The sequence below is a fragment of the Peromyscus eremicus genome, unplaced genomic scaffold (assembly GCF_949786415.1).
Source record: "Peromyscus eremicus unplaced genomic scaffold, PerEre_H2_v1 PerEre#2#unplaced_306, whole genome shotgun sequence".
NCBI classification, from domain to species: Eukaryota; Metazoa; Chordata; class Mammalia; order Rodentia; family Cricetidae; genus Peromyscus; species Peromyscus eremicus.
Window position 1 is genome coordinate 147,747 of NW_026734542.1, and position 22,819 is coordinate 170,565.

General features: G+C 40.7%; 1 protein-coding gene across 2 annotated transcripts in view; it reads left to right on the forward strand.

Annotated features, from left to right (window-relative positions):
* Positions 1-15,440, forward strand: part of LOC131901778 (probable asparagine--tRNA ligase, mitochondrial) — a 30,782-nt gene extending 15,342 nt beyond the window's left edge. Inside the window, exons 5-7 of one of the 2 annotated variants that reach the window (XM_059252854.1) lie at positions 915-1,052; positions 13,900-13,926; positions 15,136-15,440. In XM_059252854.1, coding sequence (XP_059108837.1) covers positions 915-1,052; positions 13,900-13,926; positions 15,136-15,228 — 258 coding nt within the window. In that variant the 3' untranslated portion in view covers positions 15,229-15,440. Of the gene's footprint in view, positions 1-914; positions 1,053-8,672; positions 8,789-13,899; positions 13,927-15,135 lie in introns of those variants that run through there. The other variant, XM_059252855.1, reaches the window with a different exon arrangement.
* Positions 15,441-22,819: the final 7,379 nt, after the last annotated feature.

The window sequence follows — 22,819 nt, forward strand, 5'->3', positions numbered from 1 at the left end:
TGAACTGCTGCTCTTGCCTCTACCTCCCAACGGTCGGCACTATAGGTGTGCACCAGCAGCCAGCACTTGTTGGTTCTATAATAATTAATTGTGTAGTTTCTTTGTTGTTGTTGTTGTTGTGTTGTTTTCGAGACAGGGTTTTTCTGTGTAGCTTTGCGCCTTTCCTGGAACTTGCTTTGTACACCAGGCTGGCCTTGAACTCACAGAGATCTGCCTGCCTCCGCCCCCCCCAAGTGCTGGGATTAAAGGCGTGCGCCACCACCGCCCGGTATAATTTCTTTTTTGATATTTTCTACCAAGCTTCATGAAGTCAGGAATGACATCCTTTCGTTTCGTTTTTTCTTACTACTATATCCAACACTTAATATGCCACCTGGAATTAATAGTCACAGTAGTATTTACTAAATAAATAGAATAGTATTATTACATAGTCATCAAAGAACATCTCATATATGAATTGGCTCTTTTATTAAAATAGAAATTCACTGAGAAAAGCCATCTCACTAAAGATAGGCTTCGTATTAGAAGTACCATCACCCGTCATTTAATTTCCTGAGACTTAGGGACAGTAACTAGGGGAGAAACTCTAGGCAATATTAATAAAAACTGTAATTCTGCATCCGTTTTATCCCTTTGGAAAGTATTTTGTTTTCCTGCTCGTGCTGTACTTGCTGAGTGCTCTTCCCTGAGATAGGGCACAGAAACAATAGTGTTTATCTGCTGGTTTCAGCTTTCATCTTTCCAGGCCTCTGGCCGTTCTTATTAGCAAGTATTTCCCTTGAGTTTAGTCAGCTGTGGAGCCTTGGCAGACAGCCGCACACATCACTGAGCCCCAAGGAGAGCGAGCCCTTGGAGCTGGTACAGGTTGTTTTTGTGTGTCTATTTTATCCTTGTCTTCTTGTTTCTCATTACAGTGGGGTGTTGATCTGCAAACTGAACATGAGAAGTACCTGGTGAAACACTGTGGCAACATACCAGTCTTTGTCATTAACTATCCGTTAGCTCTCAAGCCTTTCTACATGCGGGATAATGAAGATGGTCCTCAGCACACAGTAAGAAGAGTGTTAAATCATCATCTAAACCTGGGCCTCTACCTTGTTCTATTATATTAACTTTAAGAATATTCTCTTATTTTATACCCATCGGTCTTCCCAGTGAGCTCGGTGTTCTGTAAACATACTTCTCGTTCTTCTCACAGGGGGTTCTTAGTTTAGCAGAACCAAATGTGAGTTTCATTTTGCTTTTGCTTTTTTTTTGAATAACTGAGTTCAGGAAGTGGCCTAGAACACTGAATAACAACACCAGGTTGATGTCAGGTTCAGTATTGATTAGGAGACTCCTGGGAGAGAAAACTTGCTGGACCACAGATAATGCCACTGACATGATAAGGCAGAAGAAGAGTCGGCTTAGAGTTCTTTTGTCTGGGCTATATATAGAAACAGGAGGGAAGGCAATGGAGAGCTGAGGAGTTCTCAGCAGATTGCCTGTCACAGGCCTCATCTGTCTTCTCTCTCTGCCTGTATCGGTTCTCTGATCTCTCCAGCCCCTTTCACCCTCCATTCTTTTGTTCACTCTATTTCAAATTGGTTTTACTATCCCAATTTACTTTCTCTTTATTTTCTTTCACCTTTCAAGATGAGCTATAATGTAAGAATATACTTTTGACTTATATGATACTTATTGAATCGCTGTATATGCAATATCATTAGTTATAAGTCTGTAAGACTAGTATATTTATCTCAAAATAGGTCAAAAAACCTAAATGTTGCTATCCAGTATCTTACCACAGGTAGAAAATGAGGGTTAAAAGAAAGGAAAAAAAAGAAAGAAAGAAAATGAGGGTTATAGCCCAGCAATAAACAAAACACCCCCATTTTAGGAATACACAGGTATCTGTTTGAAAGTTTCCTGTTTTCTCTTATAGGACAATATTCATCAAATTCTGCCATCCTGTCTGAAATCCTAGAGCAATTTTGCCAAGAAACTTGTTTTCTCTATTTACAAGTGAAGATCATCATACAAAGATAATTTAGCTCTGCTCTCCCCACCCCACAGTTGCACTGTGTGTTCTTCCATGTCATGTCCCTCAGTGTGTTTTTCCCTGTACTCCAGCCTGTACTGCCGTAAACCCTCCTCTGCCTGAGCCTTCCCTTCCATGTAACTTGGGTTACCCTGCTGTATTGAACCATCTTACTCAGGATCTGCATGGCATGTGAAGAGTTGGTAAAGCTTTGCAGCAATGTGTCTCTTTTTTTTGTAGTCTCCATGTAACTTTCTCAGTCTAAACTCTTCCTCAGGATTGCACTTTGCTTACTTGTTTTCATTTTTGAGATCAACCACATTTTCTGCTTCATGATCATTACCTCTGCCATGGTTCCTTCCGTCATCTGCTGCAGCAGCTCCTGTCGGGTTCAGCAGTCATCTCCATGTCGTTAAGCCCACAGACTTCAAGAAGTCTTTTTGATTTGACCTGTCTGCATGATTCAGCACTGTCGGCTTCTTCTCTGAAAATCCCCTTACCCCTGGGCTCTGTGGCATCATGGCTTCTCACTTCCTCTCTCTTTTCACTGGTTCCTCTAATTAGTCTTCTGTACAGATTGTTTTTCTCCCAGTTTATCAGATGTTGGAATTCCTTAAGTCTAATCCTGCATCTTCTTTGCTCTCGCCCCAAATAGCTTATCAGTTATTCTCAAATAACTCAGAAATTCAGTTTAAAGAAGTCTACTCAAGGTTTATCTTTAAAGCTCTGGACTCATTTCTATTATTATTATTATTATTATTATTATTATTATTATATTTTATTTATTGGAAGGCACATGTGCATGCCATGCTAATGTGAGGGTTTAGGGGACAGCTTGCAGGAGTAGGTTCTCTTCTGCTATGTGGAGCTCAGGGATCCAAAACTGAGTCCATGACTTCTCTTTTCCCTTCCTCGATCATATTTGATCTATTCTTCTATCTTCCTTCCTTCCTTTCAATAGGATCTCAGTATGTAAGCCTGGCTAGCCTGGAACTCACTGTGTAGACTAGGTCAGCCTGAAGCTCAAAGAGAACTCAGAGAGATCCACCTGCCTCTCCCAAGTGCTGGGATTAAAGGAGTGTGCCACCCTGTCTGGCCACGATCTTCTTTTCATGTTTTCTCTCCTTGTGATTGTGGAAACTCCACACTTCAGTATCTGCAATCTTTCTCTCACTGTGGTGTCCAAGCCATTACTAAACTCTGACATTTTATACTACTAAATATATCTTAGATCCACTTCTTTATTTCCATGTCTGTGGTATTTAAAAGATATTTCCATTACCTTTTAAAGTAAGATCTCCTCTGAGTCTTGCCTGCACCTTTTCTGTGGCCTCCTAACTGCTCTTTCAGTTTCTGCTTTTTCCTCCAAGTCTCTGTTCTCATTTCAGCATGAGCTTTTAGAAAATGGAAATCTAAAGCTGGGTGTGATAGCCTAATTCTGTAATTCCACCGCTTAGGAAGATCAGAAATTCAAGATTATCTTCGTCTATGTAGTTTGGGGCTAACCTGGACTAAATGAGACCCTGTCTCAAAAAAATTAAAATGTAATTCTGATCATGTTAGCTCCTTTCTTAAAACCAGTCATTGGCCTCCTTTTACTCATACCAGACCAAGTCTGCCTATTCTCGGTTACAGCCACACCCATCGCCCTGCGGCCAGCTTGGATATCCTCCAGTTTGAGCCCCTGTACATACTTTATCTTGAGCAGTCTTCTCAAAGATATTTACATTAGCCGGGCGATGGTGGAGCACAACTTTAATCCCAGCACTTGGGATGCAGAGGCAGGCGGATCTCTATGAGTTCAAGGCCAGCCTGGTCCACATAGTGAGTTACAGGACAGCCAGAGCTACACAGAGAAATCCTGTCTCAAAAAAACAGAAAAAAAAAAAGGTATTTACATTAGCCATAGATAGTAGAATTTATATTAGCAATCTAGGTGGGTTTTGTTTTGTTTTGTGTTTCCAACCTATAAAAAGCACTTGTTTCTACTCCTAAAAAAAAAAACAAAAAAACTTAGTGAATGCACAAACCTTGGGGCATGAATTACATGAATAAATACTTTATTTCTTTCTGTGGGACTCTATGGGTTTGGATAGGTTTGCATAAGTTTATGCAAGAGATTTCTCCTAGTTAGCATTAAATGTCAGCTTGACAGCCCATGGTTATCTGGAGAAGTCTCCATCAGAGGATTGCATCCATCAAATTGGCCTTTAGGCATGTCTGTGGGAACTTTCTTGACTGCTGATTGAAACAGGCAAGCCCAGTCCACTATACAGTACCATCTCTGAGCAAGAGCTCCTAGGCTGTTTAAGACACCTAGCTGGGCTGGAGGGATGGCTCAGCAGTTAAGAGCACTAGCTGTCCTTTTAGAGGACCCAGGTTCAATTCCCATCACCCATATGGTAACTTACAACTGTTTCTAACTCCAGTCCTAGAGGATCTGGTGCCCTTTTCTGGCCTCCACAGGTACCAGGTATACACATGGTACACAGACACACACATGTAGGCAAAACACTCATACTCGTAAGAACTTTAAAAAGCTTAAACAGGAGGCAGAGGGAAGCAAATCTCTGTGAGTTCAAGGCCAGTCTGGTCTGCATAGCAAATTCCAAGCTAGATGAGGCTACATAGTGAAGCCCTGTCTCAAAGGGAAAAGAAAAGAAGAGAAAAGAAAAGAAAAGAAAAGAAAAGAAAAGAAGAAGAAGAAGAAGAAGAACAACGACGACGACGACGACGACGACGACGACGACGACGGAAAAAAAAATAGCCAGATGAAAACAACAACAACAACAACAACAACAATGAAAAAAAAAATAGCCAGATGAACAGAGGCTAAAGAGCAAGCCAGTAAGCCAGTAAGCTGTTTCCGCCATGGTCCCTGCCTCTGCTCCTGCTTGAGTTCCTGTCCTGACTTCCCTCAATTATGAACTATGACCTGGAAACAAAATAAACCCTTCCCTCTCCAGGGTGTTTTTCAGCATGGTATTTATCACAACCACAGAAAGCAAACTAGAACAGATTTGGTGAAACTTTAAAAAGTAAAACAGATGTAAAGACATGTGAGGTGGCTCGCTCATGTAGTTGGAAGGCTAAAGCAGGAGGATTGCCCTGAGTTGGAAGCTAGCCTGGACCACATAATGAGTTACAAACCAGCCTAGTCCACAGAGTGAAAATTTATCCCACTATCCCCACCCCTACCCCACCCCATCTCCTAAAACCCCAGTAAATAGGAGTGTTTCACTGGTATTTTCTCTAAGCAAATGAAAAGATAAGGGTAGAAAAATATTTAATCTGTATTTAAAACTTTTAGCCTGAAGCAATAAATTAAAAAATGATGTTTCTATAGTAATGATTTTCTTTTCTCTTCTGTCACCCACTCCAAGAAGATGAAGATATATAGCCTGCCATAGTGAAAAGTACATTAGATTGAGAGCTGTAGGTTTGAAATCTAACATTTCATATCTGTATGACCTTATTTGAGGCACAAATGCCCTTTAGCCCAGTTCCTAGTCCTTGTTCCCCTGAGTATGGTGATACTGTGTTTCCCAAAATATTGTGAACCCTAATAAACTTATCTGGGGTCAGAGAACAGAACAGCCACTAGGCACACACCTTTAATCCTATCACTTGGGAGGCAGAGATCCATCTGGATCTCTGTGAGTTCAAGGCCACACTGGAAAACAGCCAGGCATGGTAACAAGAGCCTTTAATCCCAGGAAGTGATGGCAGAAAGCAGAAAGATATATAAGGCGTGAGGACCAGGAACTAGGCTGGCTAAGCTTTTAGGCTTTTGAGCAGCACAGTTCAGCTGAGAGGCATCCAGTCTGAGAAAACAGAATCAGCTGAGGAATTGGCAAGGTGAGGTGGCTGTGGCTTGTTCTGCTTCTCTGATCTTCCAGCATTCACCCCAATACCTGGCCTCAGGTTTGATTTTATTAGTAAGACTCTTTAAGATTCCTGCTACAACCTCAGGAATGGCCCGCTACTGTCCCACATTCCTCTCAGCATTCTCAGAACTATCACAGCAGTCACCAGAGAAGTGCTTTTTGTTTCTATGACCAGTGACCCTCTACTGGGTGTTCATCTCCTTCCAGAAGCATCTGTGGATCAAATCTTCAACCAGACCCTTGGGAAACACAAATCACAACTGGACATTCTATGATGGGGTATAACAATGAGAATAAAATTCAATCTAGAGGTAGTTAACGAATCTTTTTGGCTGAGACTAATGAACTCCATCATGATAACTTGGGCATCAGACCAGCAGATAGAGTGAAGAAGGCAGTGTCAGCATGTTGAGTCCCACAGAGACAGCTATCAGTGAAAGGAGCCACCCCCCAGAACTCTGTGCTATGTGGTGCTGTTTATAGGGAGTTCAAAAATAGCAACTTCAGCCTGTCTGATCATAGCCAAGAAAAATGTAATTCTTTGTAGGGGTGATAACCAAAGAGGGCACAAGAAGGACTTTGGGGGGTGTTAATCTTGTTCTCTTTCTTGATCTGGGTTGATAACATATAGTGTGCTAATTTTATGAAAGTTAATAGAGCTATACATTGTATATACAGTGGATAGCTGTTTATTTGTATACTTTTATAGATATGTTATATTTTAATAAGTTCACTTCAGAGGGAAATGCTATTCTTTCATCGCTGCAAATGGTTTGTGAAAGTCAGAACCAACATTTATAAAATTGTTTAGTTATCTCTGCAAACTAAACTCTGCAAAAACATTAGAGTTACCACCAAGATGGCTTAATGTTAAAGGTATTTCCACCAAGCCGGACAGCCTGAGTGGAAGGAAGAACAGACTCCTGCTAGTTATTCTCTGACCTACACACACGCACGCACACACGCAGACATGCACACACTCACACATACGCATGCGCACGCACACGTACTATTCTAGAGAACTGTTGGTGGTCTATGGTCTATGAACTGGACTGGAAAGTAGAGGACTGAGGATGAGTCACAGGTGATTCCCACAAGTCTGACTTTTAATTCTAAAGTTGGTATTTACAGGAATGTTTTTCTTTCTCTAAGGAAGAACTCAGATAGCTTGTATGTTTATGTAGCTCCCAGCTGATTTCTGCTGGCTAGCTTGGAATTTAGAATTCCCTGCAGAAAAGAGGAGGGCAGTAATTACCTTGGCCCTGAGGGAATGGAAACATATTTTGAGACAAGATGAGAATTCCATTCTTTGGAACCATTAATGTCTTCGTAAGCTATAAAACTTGGCCTGTTTATCAAGCACAAATAATGAGATTGACTCAGTATTTACAGGTAATTTTCGGCCGCTTTTGTCCATTGGCCCATCTGCATCCCTCGACTGTGGCATCAGAGGCTATTTCCTCACTCTGCCTTCTTTCCAGGGGCAGAAGGTCAGGGGTAACAAAGGTAGCAGAAGAAAGGACATCTTAGCATAGAAAAGTCATATATCAAAGGCTTCCTTCCCATTTAGCCTATTTTTTTTAATTGAAAAATCTAAGTTTTTTTTGAGTACATTGATTGGAATCAAAGAGTCAGAGTCAGAAGGGAACATCATAAATAGAAACCAGGGTTCGCTCGGCTTGAATACCAACATGAACTATTTCTAGACAGCTTGCTGCTGCAGCTGTGGAACTTAAGCAGAATCAAAACTCATACCCAGTAGAGGAAAATGGGCCAGGATGCATTCCGGACCTGGAAGATGTACAGAGTCAAACGATTTTTGTTTAAACTAGGAGAGTTAGGGAAGTGTCCAAAAGAATGTATGTGTAGCCTCTGATATTCCCTTAGCAGGGGAATGAAAAGGTAGAACCGAAGTCCTTCCACTCTTAAATTTTCAGGGCTGCATAGAAACACAGTGGAGATTCGTGCTAAAAGGGCTCAAACTTGGTCATCTTTAAATTACGACTTCTTTCTCTGCAACTGGCAAGTCTTGAATGAGATGTTTAGCTCCAGTTTCTGATACCTGATTATTCCCAGAACCACCAGATCTACACCAGTGCTATGGATGCTGGTCCTGTATTCTGTTCTCTTTGAACCTTTTTTTTTCTTTAAAGTTGAAACAATTGTTAAACAGAGAATGTTCAAAAAGTCAAGGTCATGGGCTGACTTTTGCCTGTGATTTGATAAATTTCTAAGAAAAAGACTAACATGGAGAAGCAGTGAGGATTCCTGTGCCATTCATTTGTTATTCAGAGTAGTCACAGTGAAGCTTATAAACAGGAATGAGTACGTATGCTTTTAGCCACATAATTAAAAGATACAGATATTTTCCAAAGGGAATTTTCAAAACTTGGAGCTTCTGGTGATATGCTCTAGCTCAGTGGTTCTCAACCTTCCTAATACAGTTCCTAATATAGTTCCTCATGTTGTGGTGTCTCCCCAATCATAAAATTATTTTGTTGCTATTTCATAACTGTAATTTTAGTACTGTTATGAGTCATAATGTAAATATCTGATATGGTACAGGGGTCACAACCCACAGGTTGAGAACTACTGCTGTAGCTGGTTGAAGAAATATCTCCCAAATAAGATTCTAATAAGCAGTCAAACAGCCAATTTTAAAATTGTTTCAAGAAAATGTTCCATTTGCTTGAAAATCCGAGTGGTGTTGGAATCACAGGGAAGTACAGTGCTATTCATGGTTGGTTGATTGGTTTCTTCTTTAGGTTGCTGCTGTTGATCTTCTGGTTCCTGGAGTTGGAGAGCTCTTTGGAGGAAGCCTCAGGGAGGAATGATACCATATCCTAGAGCAGCGACTGGCCAGGTATTGGTCAGACCTAAAAGAAACACCCTGAAGTAACTGGGGGGGGGCAGGGGTGGAGGTGAGGGGGGGGTCCTCAAAGGCACTCCCTGCACAGTAACAAAAACACAGCACCTGGACTCCTCACACCTGACAGGCCTGGCACTCTCGGGCTCTGTGGGATCCTGAGGAGTGTTTCTAACATCTATAAGAATCTCTTTCTTGAAGACTGGACCTATTGGAAGGTATAGGAGTGCATGCTCATAATCTCAGAGAGGCTAAGGCAAGAGATAGAAGTTCATGAGTTGCAGGCTGGCCTGGAGACCCTCTCAAAAACAGCAAAAAACAGACAAACAGAAAACATGATGGCACATGCCTATAGGCCGGGCACTCAGAGGCTGAAGCAGGAGGATCGTTCTTAAGTTTCTAGAACATCCCGGTCTCTGTATGTGTTCCAAGTAAGACACACTTACATAAAATTTAAGACCCTGTCTTAAAATTTAAAAAAAGAAGAAAAAAAGCAAGAGAAGTTTCCAAGCTTTTCAAAGCTTCTTCATTTTTCTCTTACTTGTGTACTTTTTTATGTGCTCTGTTTTATGAATGTCATGATCCCACTGGGTCATAAAGACAGACTAAACTAAGAAAAGAATGAAGATAGAAAGATGCTAAGCTAGTATTTATAAGGAGATTTCCTTTCCTTGAATTCATAGAGAATAGTAGATATTCACGAGCCCTCATTTAGCTATTTGAATAACTTTGTTTTAATTTACTTTTTGAGATCTGTAAAATGAATCCATAGATTGCATAAAAATATTTTGGAGATAGAAAGTAAGGAATCCTATTTCTAATTGAACTATCACTCCTGTATGCATGATTCACCAGAGAACTACAATGACTTCCTAAACTGACCATGGTTATAAGCCTCTGTGTTCTATGGTTTCCATTTTTGCTATATCAAACATTAATTTTTTCTCCTCTGTATTAATCCTTCTCTCCAATAATACTAGGTTTTGTCATACTTGGAAAAAAACATTTTTTTTTTAATTTTTATTTTGCAATACAATTCAGTTCTACATATCCCCCCTCCCGCCCCCCTCACCTTCCCCCCAGCCCGCCCCCCATTCCCATCTCCTCCAGGGCAAAGCCTTCCCCGCAGACTGAGATCAACCTGGTAGACTCAGTCCAGGTAGGTCCAGTCCCCTCCTCCCAGGCCGAGCTAAGCGACCCTGCATAGGCCCCAGGTTTCAAACAGCCGACTCATGCAATGAGCACAGGACCCGGTCCTACTGCCTGGATGCCTCCCAAACAGATCAGGCCAATCAACTGTCTCACCCACTCAGAGGGCCTGATCCAGTTGGTGACCCCTCAGCCATTGGTTCATATTTCATGTGTTTCCGTTCGTTTGGCTATTTGTCTCTGTGCTTTATCCAACCTTGGTCTCAACAATTCTCGCTCATATAAACCCTCCTCATTCTCGCTAATTGGACTCCCAGAGATCCACCCGGGGCCTAGTCATGGATCTCTGCATCCAGATCCCTCAGTAGTTGGATGAGGTTTCTAGCATGACAATTAGGGTGTTTGGCCATCCCATCACCAGAGTAGGTCAGTTCGGGCTGTCTCTCAACCATTGCCAGCAGTCTGTTGTGGGGGTATCTTTGTGGATTTCTGTGGGCCTCTCTAGCACTTTGCTTCTTCCTATTCTCATGTGGTCTTCATTTACCATGGTCTCCTATTCCTTGTTCTCCCTCTCTGTTGTTGATCCAGCTGGGATCTCCCGCTCCCCCAAGCGCTCTTTCCCTCAACCCTCACCCTTCACTACCCCCACTCATGTCCAGGCTGTTCATGTAGATCTCATTCCATTTCTCTGTCATTGGGCGATCTCAAAAAAGAGTTAATACCAATACTCTCTGAATTGTTCCACACAATAGAAACAGAAGGAACATTACCAAACTCCTTCTATGAGGCTACAATTACCCTGATTCCTAAACCAAACAAGGATACAACAAAGAAAGAGAACTACAGACCGATCTCCCTCATGAACATTGATGCAAAAATACTCAATAAAATACTGGCAAACAGACTCCAAGAACACATCAAAACAATTATCCACCATGATCAAGTAGGATTCATTCCAGGGATGCAAGGATGGTTCAACATACGAAAATCTGTCAATGTAATACGCCATATAAACAAACTCAAAGAAAAAAACCACATGATCATCTCACTAGATGCTGAAAAGGCATTTGACAAAATCCAACACCCCTTCATGATAAAGGTCTTGGAGCGATCAGGAATACAGGGAACATACCTAAACATAATAAAGGCAATTTACAGCAAGCCAACAGCCAACATCAAATTAAATGGAGAGAAACTCAAAGCAATTCCACTAAAGTCAGGAACGAGGCAAGGCTGTCCGCTCTCCCCATACTTATTCAATATAGTACTTGAAGTTCTAGCCAGAGCAATAAGACAACATAAGGAGATTAAGGGGATACAAATTGGAAAGGAAGAAGTCAAGCTTTCCCTATTTGCAGATGACATGATAGTATACTTGAGCGACCCCAAAGATTCCACCAAGGAGCTGATACAGCTTATAAACACCTTCAGCAACATAGCAGGATACAAGATCAACTCAAAAAAATCAGTAGCCCTCCTATATACAATGGACAAAGAAGCGGAGAAGGAAATCAAAGATACATCACCCTTTACTATAGCCACAAATGACATAAATTACCTTGGGGTAACACTAACCAAGCAAGTGAAGGACCTATATGACAAGAACTTTAAGTCCCTGAAAAAAAGAAATTGAAGAAGATGTCAGAAAATGGAAAGATCTCCCATGCTCATGGATAGGCAGAACTAACATAGTAAAAATGGCAATCTTACCAAAAGCAATCTACAGATTCAATGCAATCCCCATCAAAATACCAACACAATTCTTCACAGACCTGGAAAGAATAATACTCAACTTCATATGGAAAAACAAAAAACCCAGGATAGCCAAAAGAATCCTGTACAATAACACAATCTCTGGAGGCATCACAATCCCTGACTTCAAACTGTACTATAGAGCTACAGTAATAAAAACAGCTTGGTACTGGCATAAAAACCGACATGTGGACCAATGGAATCGAATTGAAGACCCTGACATTAATCCGCACACCTATGAACAAATAATTTTTGACAAAGAAGCCAAAAGTGCACAATGGAAAAAAGAAAGCATCTTCAACAAATGGTGCTGGCAAAACTGGATATCTACATGTAGAAGGCTGCAAATAGATCCATATCTATCACCGTGCACAAAACTTAAGTCCAAGTGGATCGAGGACCTCAACATAAATCCAGCTACTCTGAACCTGCTAGAAGAGAAAGTAGGAAGTAGTCTTGAACGCATTGGCATAGGAGACCACTTCCTAAATAGAACACCAGTAGCACAGACACTGAGAAAAACAATCAATCAATGGGACCTCTTGAAACTGAGAAGCTTCTGTAGAGCAAAGGATACGGTCAACAAGGCAAAGCGACAGCCTACAGAATGGGAAAAGATCTTCACCAACCCTACATCTGACAGAGGACTGATATCCAGAATATATAAGGAACTCAAGAAATTAGACATCAAAATGCCCAACAGTCCAATTAAGAAATGGGCTATAGAACTAAACAGAGAATTCTCAACAGAGGAAACTCAAATGGCTGAAAGACATTTAAGGAATTGCTCAACATCCCTAATCATCAGGGAAATGCAAATCAAAACAACTCTGAGATACCACCTTATGCCTGTCAGAATGGCTAAGATCAAAAGCACTGAAGACACCTTATGCTGGAGAGGATGTGGAGCTAGGGGAACTCTCCTCCACTGCTGGTGGGAATGCAAACTTGTACAACCACTTTGGAAAAAACATTTTTAAAATATCCTGTTAAATTAGCTATTTTTAAGGCCACTTTTTCCTTTTTTTTTTTTTTTTTTTTTTTTTTGGTTTTTCGAGACAGGTTTTCTCTGTGTAGCTTTGCGCCTTTCCTGGATCTCACTCTGTAGACCAGGCTGGCCTTGAACTCACAAAAATCCTCCTGGCTCTGCCTCCCAAGTGCTGGGATTAAAGGCATGCACCACCACTGCCCGGCCACCTTTTCCTAATGGAGACATGCTTTGAAAGTTGATAATTTTCTAAAATCCCAGCCTGTAAATCTTGAGTGACTTGGTGTTGCAATCCCACTCTTCTTAGCGGCTCCACTGGGTTAGACTCCAAAAGAGAGGAAGTAAAAGGTATGGACGAGTCCCTTACTGACTAGACTACCACCTCCCTGCCACCACTCACTGTTAGACAGTCCTGGGAAAGTTGTCAAATTGGGGTGAAGATTGTAGTCTTTAGATGAAAGAATTTGAAATTTCTCTAAAAAATTTTCAAGCACAATAAAAATCACACGTGGCAAGAAACTGCATCTGTTGAAAGATCAGGCGATCCATTTTCTTGAGTTGTTTCCTTCCCCTAGGAGACCTTAGCTAATACCAGACACGATCCAAATTTGTCTTTGTCAGTGAAGTAGTTGCATGTTTCTTTGACTGACTCATGGATCTGTCTGTGGCTGTAGCGCGTTTTTTCCTGTACTTTAGAAAATTAGAACTTCGATGGTTCTTGTCATTCCAGATACAGTTCTAAATACCTTTTTAAAGGGCTAAGGTTAATGGTAATAACCACTGAGCACTTAAAATGTTACTCACATTTCTCTCTCCAAGAACCAAATTGCAGTAGTAGTATGAAAGAATTGCACTGTAATTTTAGATGTTGTGCAGTGAAAGTTGTGTCCAAGTGTGCATTGCCTGTGTGTGCCTCCCAGGCACCTTGACTAAGCAGTGTCTCTGCCCTTCCTTCACAGATAGTAAGCTCACGTCAGAGCAATCCCTTCAAGTCCTGTTTTCATTCTAGACACCTCTTACTTTATTTACCCCATTGCTTACTGTTAATGGTGATGACAGTCTCCTATCTAAGAAAATGTCACCTCCTCAGTTCCATTGCATTATGGGAAGACACAGGCTTCAATGTGAGTGCTTCCTTACCAAGGCCCCTGTGTTCACAACTTAGAATAAATGTTTAGTGGTTGATTAATAAATGTTTTATTGATGTCTCGATTTTTTTCCTTATTCCTTTTTACAGATCTGGACTTACGAAAGCCTACCAGTGGTAAGGACATGGCCCCTGTCCTGGGTGCATTCTGGGTGTTATGTGGGAAGGATTGTTACTTGTATTCCCATGACCCTGTGAGCAAATGCTAAGAACGGAACTTGAGGCTCAGAAAATTGTTTACTCCCAGCCTGTGAAAAACAGTAAAACTGATGTTTACCATTTAGTTACCACTTCCTCTATTTTAAAAAATAATGTTCACATTCTTAACGTTTGTCGTTTCCTGTAATCATCCCAACCCTTAGAGAGGTAGATACTGCTGGTATCCCTTTGTCTCCCCTCTAAACAAGAGGCCAGACATGTGAACTGACTTAACCAAGATTATAGTTAGGATGAAGCTGAGAACTCCTTCATACACCAAAATCTGTCTTTGTGCTTTTTGTTCACTTGTTGAAATAAGGCATTGCTATATAGGCCCGGCAGAAGCCTTGCTCTTAGCCCATTATGCTTCAGTCTCCCTGTTTGACAGTGGGAGCTTTGATAAGTGATGTCTTAGGTATCCAAGAGCTCTAAAGCCGTCAGCTGCCTAAGAACAACCACCTGTCCAAACTCACATTCACTTCCACAAAATTGTTCTGGTTTTCTTTCCACAGACTCGTCAAGTACTTGCCAATGTAGACAGATTACTTACATGTGCCAATGTAGACAGATTATTTACATGTCTACAATAGTGCTGCTTTAGGATCTTGATTTCATAATATCAGCAATATCATTAACTATTTTGTTCTTAGGAGAAGGACATGACAAATTACACTTTGTTGCTTTGCTAACAAAGGAGATAGCTTCAGAGTTTCAAAGTTCAGCTGATGGTTTTTGACCGCCTGGTAGTTCCCAGCAATATCCCTAAGTATCTTGATCTCTCTTCGTTTCTTGGTTTTCATGATTATAAAATGAAATGATAATATCTATTTCACAGTTATTGTATGAAATAAAAAGGTACATTGTATTTTCATTGAGTGGAAGCAGTTCAGTAAATGTTAGTTTCTACACCCTTTTTCTTCTTTTCTTCTAAGTATTGCTATTTAGTAGGTAAATCTATTGAGCCAATTATACTATATTCCCCTCTGATTCTATCAGCTAGTATTCATAATATTCATTTGCTTAAATAACAGTAAATTTTATATGTTGCTTAAGTAAGTATGATATTTATTAAAACATGTCTATATTTTCTTTTTTTTTAATATTTTAACTTTGCTTTTTGGGAGGAAGAAGAGGACTCACATGCCACAGCAAGAATGTGGGAGTCAAAGGACAGCCCTTGGGAGTTGGTTCTCTCCCTCTACCATGTGCGTCCCAGGGTAGAACTCAGGACAACAGGCTTAACTACACGCAACTGTACCAGCTGAGTCATCTCTCCAGCTCCTAGACTAGTTTTCTAACTAAACCTTTAATGCACATAGGATCTTCAAATAGAAATATTTATGACTTGAATCCTCTTCAGGAGTAGGCATAGCATGTAAAGGTGAAAGGAGCTTAGAAAGTTTTGCACCCAGGATCTCTATGAAAGTTCCTCTGGCCAGGCGGTGGTGGCACACACCTTTAATCCCAGCACTCGGGAGGCAGAGCCAGGTGGATCTCTGTGAGTTTGAGGCCAGCCTGGACTACCAAGTGAGTTCTAGGAAAGGCACAAAGCTACACAGAGAAACCCTGTCTCAAAAAAAAAAGAAAGAAAGAAAAAGAAAGTTCCTCTGGACTTTTAGAATCCAGGTGTCTGAGAGTGAACTCACTTCTTATTTCTGCTGCCACATGCAAATCAAATCAGTAGCCAGTTCCAGATATTTTCTGGCATCTTTACTACACTTGCTTGCCCTAGAATCAAAATACAGATTTGAAGCATAGCATGGTAGTAAACTGTGATCCCAGCACTTGGGAGGCAGAGGCAGGAGGATTTCTGTGAGTTTGAGGCCAGCCTGGTCTACAGAGTGAGTTCCAGGCCAACTGGGATTACATAGTAACACCCTATCTCCCCCCACCTACCCCCCCCACACAAATATACCCTCTTTTTTTGTTAAAAGTAGATTTTTGTTTCCTTTTTGCAAAGTCAGGCAAAACCTAGTAAGCTGAATCATCCTGCTAATTCAGCTTACAACATTCATACCAGTGTTTTGACATTGGTACATAAGAAATTTATCTGTATGAAACCCATTTCTGAACCTCTGCAGCCAACTTTGGTCCTGCAGGTATTCATGACACCTGATTTGAGGTGCCTTCATCTCAGATTGAACCTAAAGTGAATTCCACCATCAAAACTACACTTACCAAGACTGTGTTTACTCCATTTATCCATTAAATTTTTGCTAATCATTTCTTACTAATCACCATGTTGATCTCACTTGGACACAGCTCATCCAGTTGCTGTTTATCTTTTATTAGAATCTTTACTGTAAAGTGTCAAGGTGTTAGCACTAGAACAGAGGAAACAGTTGCTAGGTAGTCTTTATGCTTGAAGAGCCAAACAGCTACTAGCTGTGGTGCTTTGAAGGCTTACTGTGGGGCTGATTGCACAAATTATTTGAGCAATTATGAATTTGCTTTAATTTATATCTATGACTCGAGAATTTTCAAGCTAGGAACAGTGAGGTAGGTCAGTGGGTAAAAGTACTTGCCACCAAGTCTGACAACTTTAGTGTGATCGCTATGGTAGAAGGAAAGATATGACTTCTAAAAGTTGTCCTCTGACCTCTGCACAAGTGTCATGGCCTGCATGCATACATGTATGCACACACACACACACACACACACACACACACACACACACACACACACACAAATAGATGTAATAAAAAAATAAGTTAAAAGAAATTCCCAATCAAATGATGTAATAAGACTATTGGCAGGGCCATCCTTTTCCTTTCCTCCTAAAATAACTTTATTCTATGCTAGTTGGTTGGAATCTGAGTTTCAATCATAGCTATACCTTTTTTAACCATGAAGTCTTAAGTAGGAGTAGAACAAGCATGGTAAGTGGCCTCCACATGTACTCACACAAGCACATGTACATAGATATACACACAAACAACATCAACAACAAATTCTTCACTCCTCTCTGTGTATTGAATAATATGATTTGAGTGAGGAGGAAAATACTGCCATTAACATATCAAAAAATAGAAGAGAGGTATGTTTTCTAGTACTTGGGAGGCAGAGGCAGGCAAAGCTCTGTGAGTTTGAGGCCAGCCTGGTCTACAGAGCAAGACTACACAGAGAAACCTTGTCAAGGGGGTGAAGAAAAAAAACTAGTATAATATAAGATAGTAAGGGCTGGAGAGATGGCTCAGTGGTTAGGAGTACTGGCTGTTATTCCAGAGAACCTGGGTTCAATTCCCAGCACCCACATGGCAGCTCACAGTGGTCTATAACTGTAGTTCCAGGGGATCTGACACCCTCACACAGACATATATGCAAGTGAAACACCAATTCCCGTGAGAGAGAGAGAGAGAGAGAGAGAGAGAGAGAGAGAGAGAGAGAAGACAGAGAAAATATATCATTGAGTTAGGAAGTGAAAAGAAAAAAGAAAGCTAGTATAAAAAGTGTCTCGAGGCAAGTTTTCTGTACATGAATGATGCATAAGTAACTTGAAAAGAGAAAAGGTCAAGTGACGAAAGCCCACAACAGAATCCACTGCTGCTTGTTTGGGTATCCTTGGATAGCTAGAGCTCTCTAACTTCTCTATTTTCATGGTCTCTGTGGAATGAAGATGGGTGTGCTCTACCACAGTGACATAAACAACAAATGACTGTGAAATACTTGTAAGATACCAAGTTCTTGTTATAACATTTGACCTCATATAGTGTTTATAAGTAATGATTCTTTGGTTTTAAAAACAGGTACCTGGACCTTCGTCAGTTTGGATCTGTGCCACATGGAGGCTTTGGGATGGGATTCGAACACTACTTACAATGCATCCTAGGAGTTGACAATATCAAAGATGTTATCCCTTTTCCAAGATTTACTCATTCGTGTCTTTTGTAGCTGAAAGACTGTTTAAGGAAAGAACTGTGTGGCGAAGACTCTGCACATGTAGAAGACTGGTGCTTGCATTTTAGACATGTGTATTTCAGTGCACAGTTCTTGTGCCGTGAGGTTTAATAGACGAAAAATAGAAATGGTTTTGATTTTCTTAAAAAGTCAAAGGCTTTTCGTGGACAAATAAACTCCCCCAAGAAGAAATACTCAGAGCAACTGGACTTTCAAGTCTGTTACCTCAATTAAGGGAAATAAAGTAACTGGGCCTCTTGTCCAGCTGCGGGAGAAGCTGGTCCAGGGGAATATCTTGAGCCTGGGTGGCATCTCAAAAAAGAAGAGAGGAAGACACTGAAGTGTAGGGCCTCCAAGTTCCTCTCGGACCCCAAGACAGTGGGGATGTCTCACCTTGCTGTCTTTCATCGGAAGCTCACTTCCCTTTGTATTTCTTTAAAGCAACCAGTGGCCTAAAGTAAGATGCTGCTGCCTCTCTCCTCCCTTGCCATTTAAGCTGCAGTAAATGCCAATCTTGTTCCCAGTGCTTTACTCAACTTTATTCAAGAAAATATTCCTTTTCGGGGTCTGAATGGATTAATGAAGTTGCTGTTCTGAATTGTAACATTCTTCATTAGCAGTGGAAAAAAATCACATTTAATAACTATTGATCTTTAGTGATAAAAGTTAAGGAGAGATCATTAATTTAAACTCTTCAGTCACTCTTCTAGTTCATTTATATTATATATTTATAAATACTGTAATAGTCAATAAAAGTTTTTTTTCATTGGTACCTATGAAAGAAGTTATTTTTAAATTCCTCTCGTTCCTTTCCCAATGAAATTAGGAAGAAAGGTATCCTTTAATCCAAGATGGGGATGCAAATGTGGTCAAACTTACGCAATGGGAAATTCTGGAACCTGGTGTGACCTGTAAAATGAAACAAGTGCCGGTTTGGGAGCTCAAGATCTGACAGTTCCTACTTTGGACAAAGCCACTTATTAGTGTAAACTGGAGCATCATTTTCTTCAGAGCTGTTACAGTAATTGAGCATACTTTAATTTGTGTGTGTGTTTAAAAGTATGCTTGGACTGGAAATGTAGTTCCGGGTTAGAGCATTTGCTCGCATGCTTTGGGCTCTGGGTTTGATCTGAGCTGAGAGTGGGGTATGGGTGTCTCACACTTCTACAGATGATTGTGTCAGTGCTTTAGCCTGCACTGGGTTTCACTTACATGGACCTATTATTGGTCGTATACTCAGTAGAATTTATGTGTGTCAAATAACTAAAAGAGGAAATGCATTCCTAAAGTAATTAATTTTTAAAGTTTCATTAGATAGCTCTCAGGTTAATTATTTTTTAAATTTAATTGTAGGTATATGGTTGTTTTGTCTGCGTGTATGTATGTGCACCAGTTTCATGCCTGGTGCTGACAGAGGCCAAAGGGGGACATCAGATCCCCTGGAATTTGGAGTTAGAGATTGTGAGCTGCTGTGTGGGTGCTGAGACTAGAACCCTAGTCCTCTGGAAGAGCAGCCAGTGCTCTTAACTGCTGAGCCATCTCTCCAGCCCCTGTTGAGTTTATTATCCTTTGGGGGTTAGGGAGTAACACAGTCTGTCTGTGTAGCCCTGGCTGTCCTGGAACTTACTAAGCAGAGCAAACTGGCCTTGACCCCAGAGGTGCACCATGAAACCTGGCCCTCTCTTAGGCTAGTTCTTAACCAGTTTGTTTATGTTCCTTATTTTAACCTAATTCAAAACAACAGCTGAAAAGAATGAACTTCAGACCCTCATTGTTAAAAGACACCTAAGAGGTTGACAGGGTTGACCTACCTAATTCAGACAACACCTCTGTACCTGGGCCATCTGCTTTTTTCTTGTAAAGATGCTCATTCCATGGCTGAATCTCTCTAATCAGAATGCTTGCTAAGCTAAAATCCCAGCTCCAGTCTACTTCCCTGGGACTTTAAGCCCTGGGTTTGCATACTAAGTTTAGGAACGTTTAAGAGGGATAATTAGGACTTTGATAAGACTTGCTGTAGCTGTGATTAGAAAGGGAAGTCCATTTGTGTATTAAAAGAATACTGTTTGAGCTTCTTTTGTATGCCAGTACTGTGCTAGGTGCTGAACAGCTGTGAATGAAGCAGAAGTGACACTTCATGGAATTTATAATCTATTGGAAAAGGCACATAATAAGAAGTAAATGTATTATTTCAAAAGTGATGTGAGATAGGAAGCTGTGTAAAGGATAATAAGCTTCCTAGAAAAGTCACCTTTGGAAAACAGTGATACTTAACTTTACACTTGGATGACTAAAGGCAGAGAAGATTTATTTTTAAATTATTGCAGTTATTTATTTGTGGGGACAGGGTGTGCATGTCATAGTGCAAGTGTCGGGGGCAGAAAACAACTTTCCAGAGTCTGTTCTCAGCCCTAGCAGTTCCAAAGCCACTAGGAATCATGCCTCTCGTGATTTTTCAAGAAACTCTAATCTTGACCCCACAACAGCCATGATGGAAAGAGTACTGGGTTAGAAGTTCCATGTTCCAGTCTTTGCATCAGTTTCTCTGAGGAGTCTCAGGCAAGCAAAGTCATCTGTGTGGTTTGCAGTTATTTCATCAGCAAAATTCACTTTGCAGTAGATAAACTGAGGACCCTTCTGTTCCTCAGTCTGTGTTGGACATAGTCACTAAGAACTGTTTAATCTTTAGATCATTCACAGTGCCTCGTACACACTGAGTTTCTGAAGGTGAAGTCAGGGAATTGACAGTTGAACATAGATTTCAGCATGTTCAGTGTGTGATGTGGGGCCGAAAGATTTTAGGACATCAAATGTATATTGTTTCGTGCCTTTTGCCAAGACCTTCAGCAGAGTCTTTCCAAAACTTCATACTTGACCCTTCTTTTCTTGACTGTTGTTCACACAGTGAGAGTCTGGTTGGAGCCAAACACTTGTCACATGCCTAGTGATTTCCATCTTTGACCCAGTACTTGTGTTTTTCCAATAGTTGGACAAAAACAAATACTGGTGTCAGGTGATGATATTGTTTTTGAAAAGTGATGAAAATAACAAAACAAAACTGGCTTTCAGGTAATATAACAGGGAACAACTTAAAATATCCACTTGTCAGCTAACATATAAATAACTGTATATGTCTGCATATAGAAAATAAAAGCATGATTTTAGCATTAATAGAACAAATAATCCAGTCAATCGGTGGGCAAATTCATTGAACAGACAATTCTCAAAAGAAGTATAAGTTTTAAAAAAGAAGAAAGACAAATGACCAATAAATACAAAAAACTGCTCAACATCCTTAGCTATAAAGGAGATGAAAATCAAAAGTGCATTGAGAATCCATTTCACCCATCAGAATGGCCGTCATCAAGAAAATAACAAATGCTGGTGAGGATATAGAGAAAAGAATCCTTTATACACTGCTGGTAGGAATGTAAGTTCAGCCACCATGGAAATCAATTTGGGGATTCCTTTTTTTAAAAGGCAACTAAAAATAAAACCACCATATGGTCCCGCTGTACAACTGGATATATACCAAAAGGAATCAGAAGCAGCGCTCCACAGAGATACATCACACCCATCCTTACTGTTGCACTATTCACAGTAGCCAAAATACAGACCAGCCTAGGTGTCTGTGAACAAGGAAAATGTGATTTATGTGCACAGTGGGGTATTCCATCCACCTTAAACAGACGGAATTAGGTCATTTGCAGGAAAATGGGGAGGATTAGAGATCCTGTTAAGCAAAATAAGCCTAACTCAGGCAAATACCACATTTTCTTTCCTGTAGAATATAGATTTCTGTTTGTTTTGAAACAGGGTCTCACTGTGTGACTCTGGCTGGCCTAGAACTCAATTTGTAGACCAGCTCTGGGATTATGCCCTTCTAGATTTATATATAAAAAAAACAATAGAAGGGGGACCTATTTAAGAGGAAAGGAACCAGTGGGAAGGAACAGAAAAGAGGGTAAAGAGAGATATAAATGTGATCTAAATAAATTGTATACATGTATGAAAATGTCATGATGAAGCGCAGCAATTTAAAAGCTCACTATGCCTCAGTTAACCTGAGTATGTGTGTAAAAGGGGTCTGTGGTGGTTTGACTGAGAATGGCTCCCATAGACTCACTTATTTCAGTTGGTAGAACTGTTTTGGAAGGGATCAAGAGGTGTGGCCTTGTTGGAGGAGGTGTGTCATGGAAAGTGAGCTTTAAGGCTTCAAAATCCCACTCCAGGCTCAGTCTCTGCCTCCAAACCTGCAGATAAGATGTAAGTTCTGAGCTGCTGCTCCAGTGCCTGCCTGCTGCCATACTCCCAACCGTGAAGGTCATGGACTCACCCTCTGAAACTGTAAGCAAGCCCCCAGTTAAATGTTTCCTTACTTGATCATGGTGTCTCTTCACAGCAAAAGAAAAGTTAACTCAGACAGAGTCTCACTATGTTACTAAGGCTGGCCTAAAAATACAGATCCTCTCCTTTAGCCTCCTGTAACACAGCCCAGGAGGCCAGCTCCCAGAACTGCTCCAGGGTAATGAACAAAGGACCTCAGAGTAGTGGGACTTTAGGAGACCTTTTATCTGAGGGAGGGTATTTAGAAATAACTTTCTATCTATCTGACAGGTAAATAAGGAAATACTTTCTGATGGTAACCTCTTTTATTTCGTCTTAAAACATGTCCCCCCATGGGAGAACTTACCCTGTTGAAGAAGGGGGAAAGGGGAGAAGGGGTAAGGGAGTAGCAGGAGGAGGGATGAGAGGTGGATCTGTGGTTGGTATGTAAAATGAATAAAGATAAATAAATGTATATATACGTAAATAATAAAGGATCTTCTCTCTGAAAATCTCTGTCTCCACATAGTTACATTCCACATTGTTACATTCTCCACACAGCCACATATCTCTTTTGCAGTTACATCGA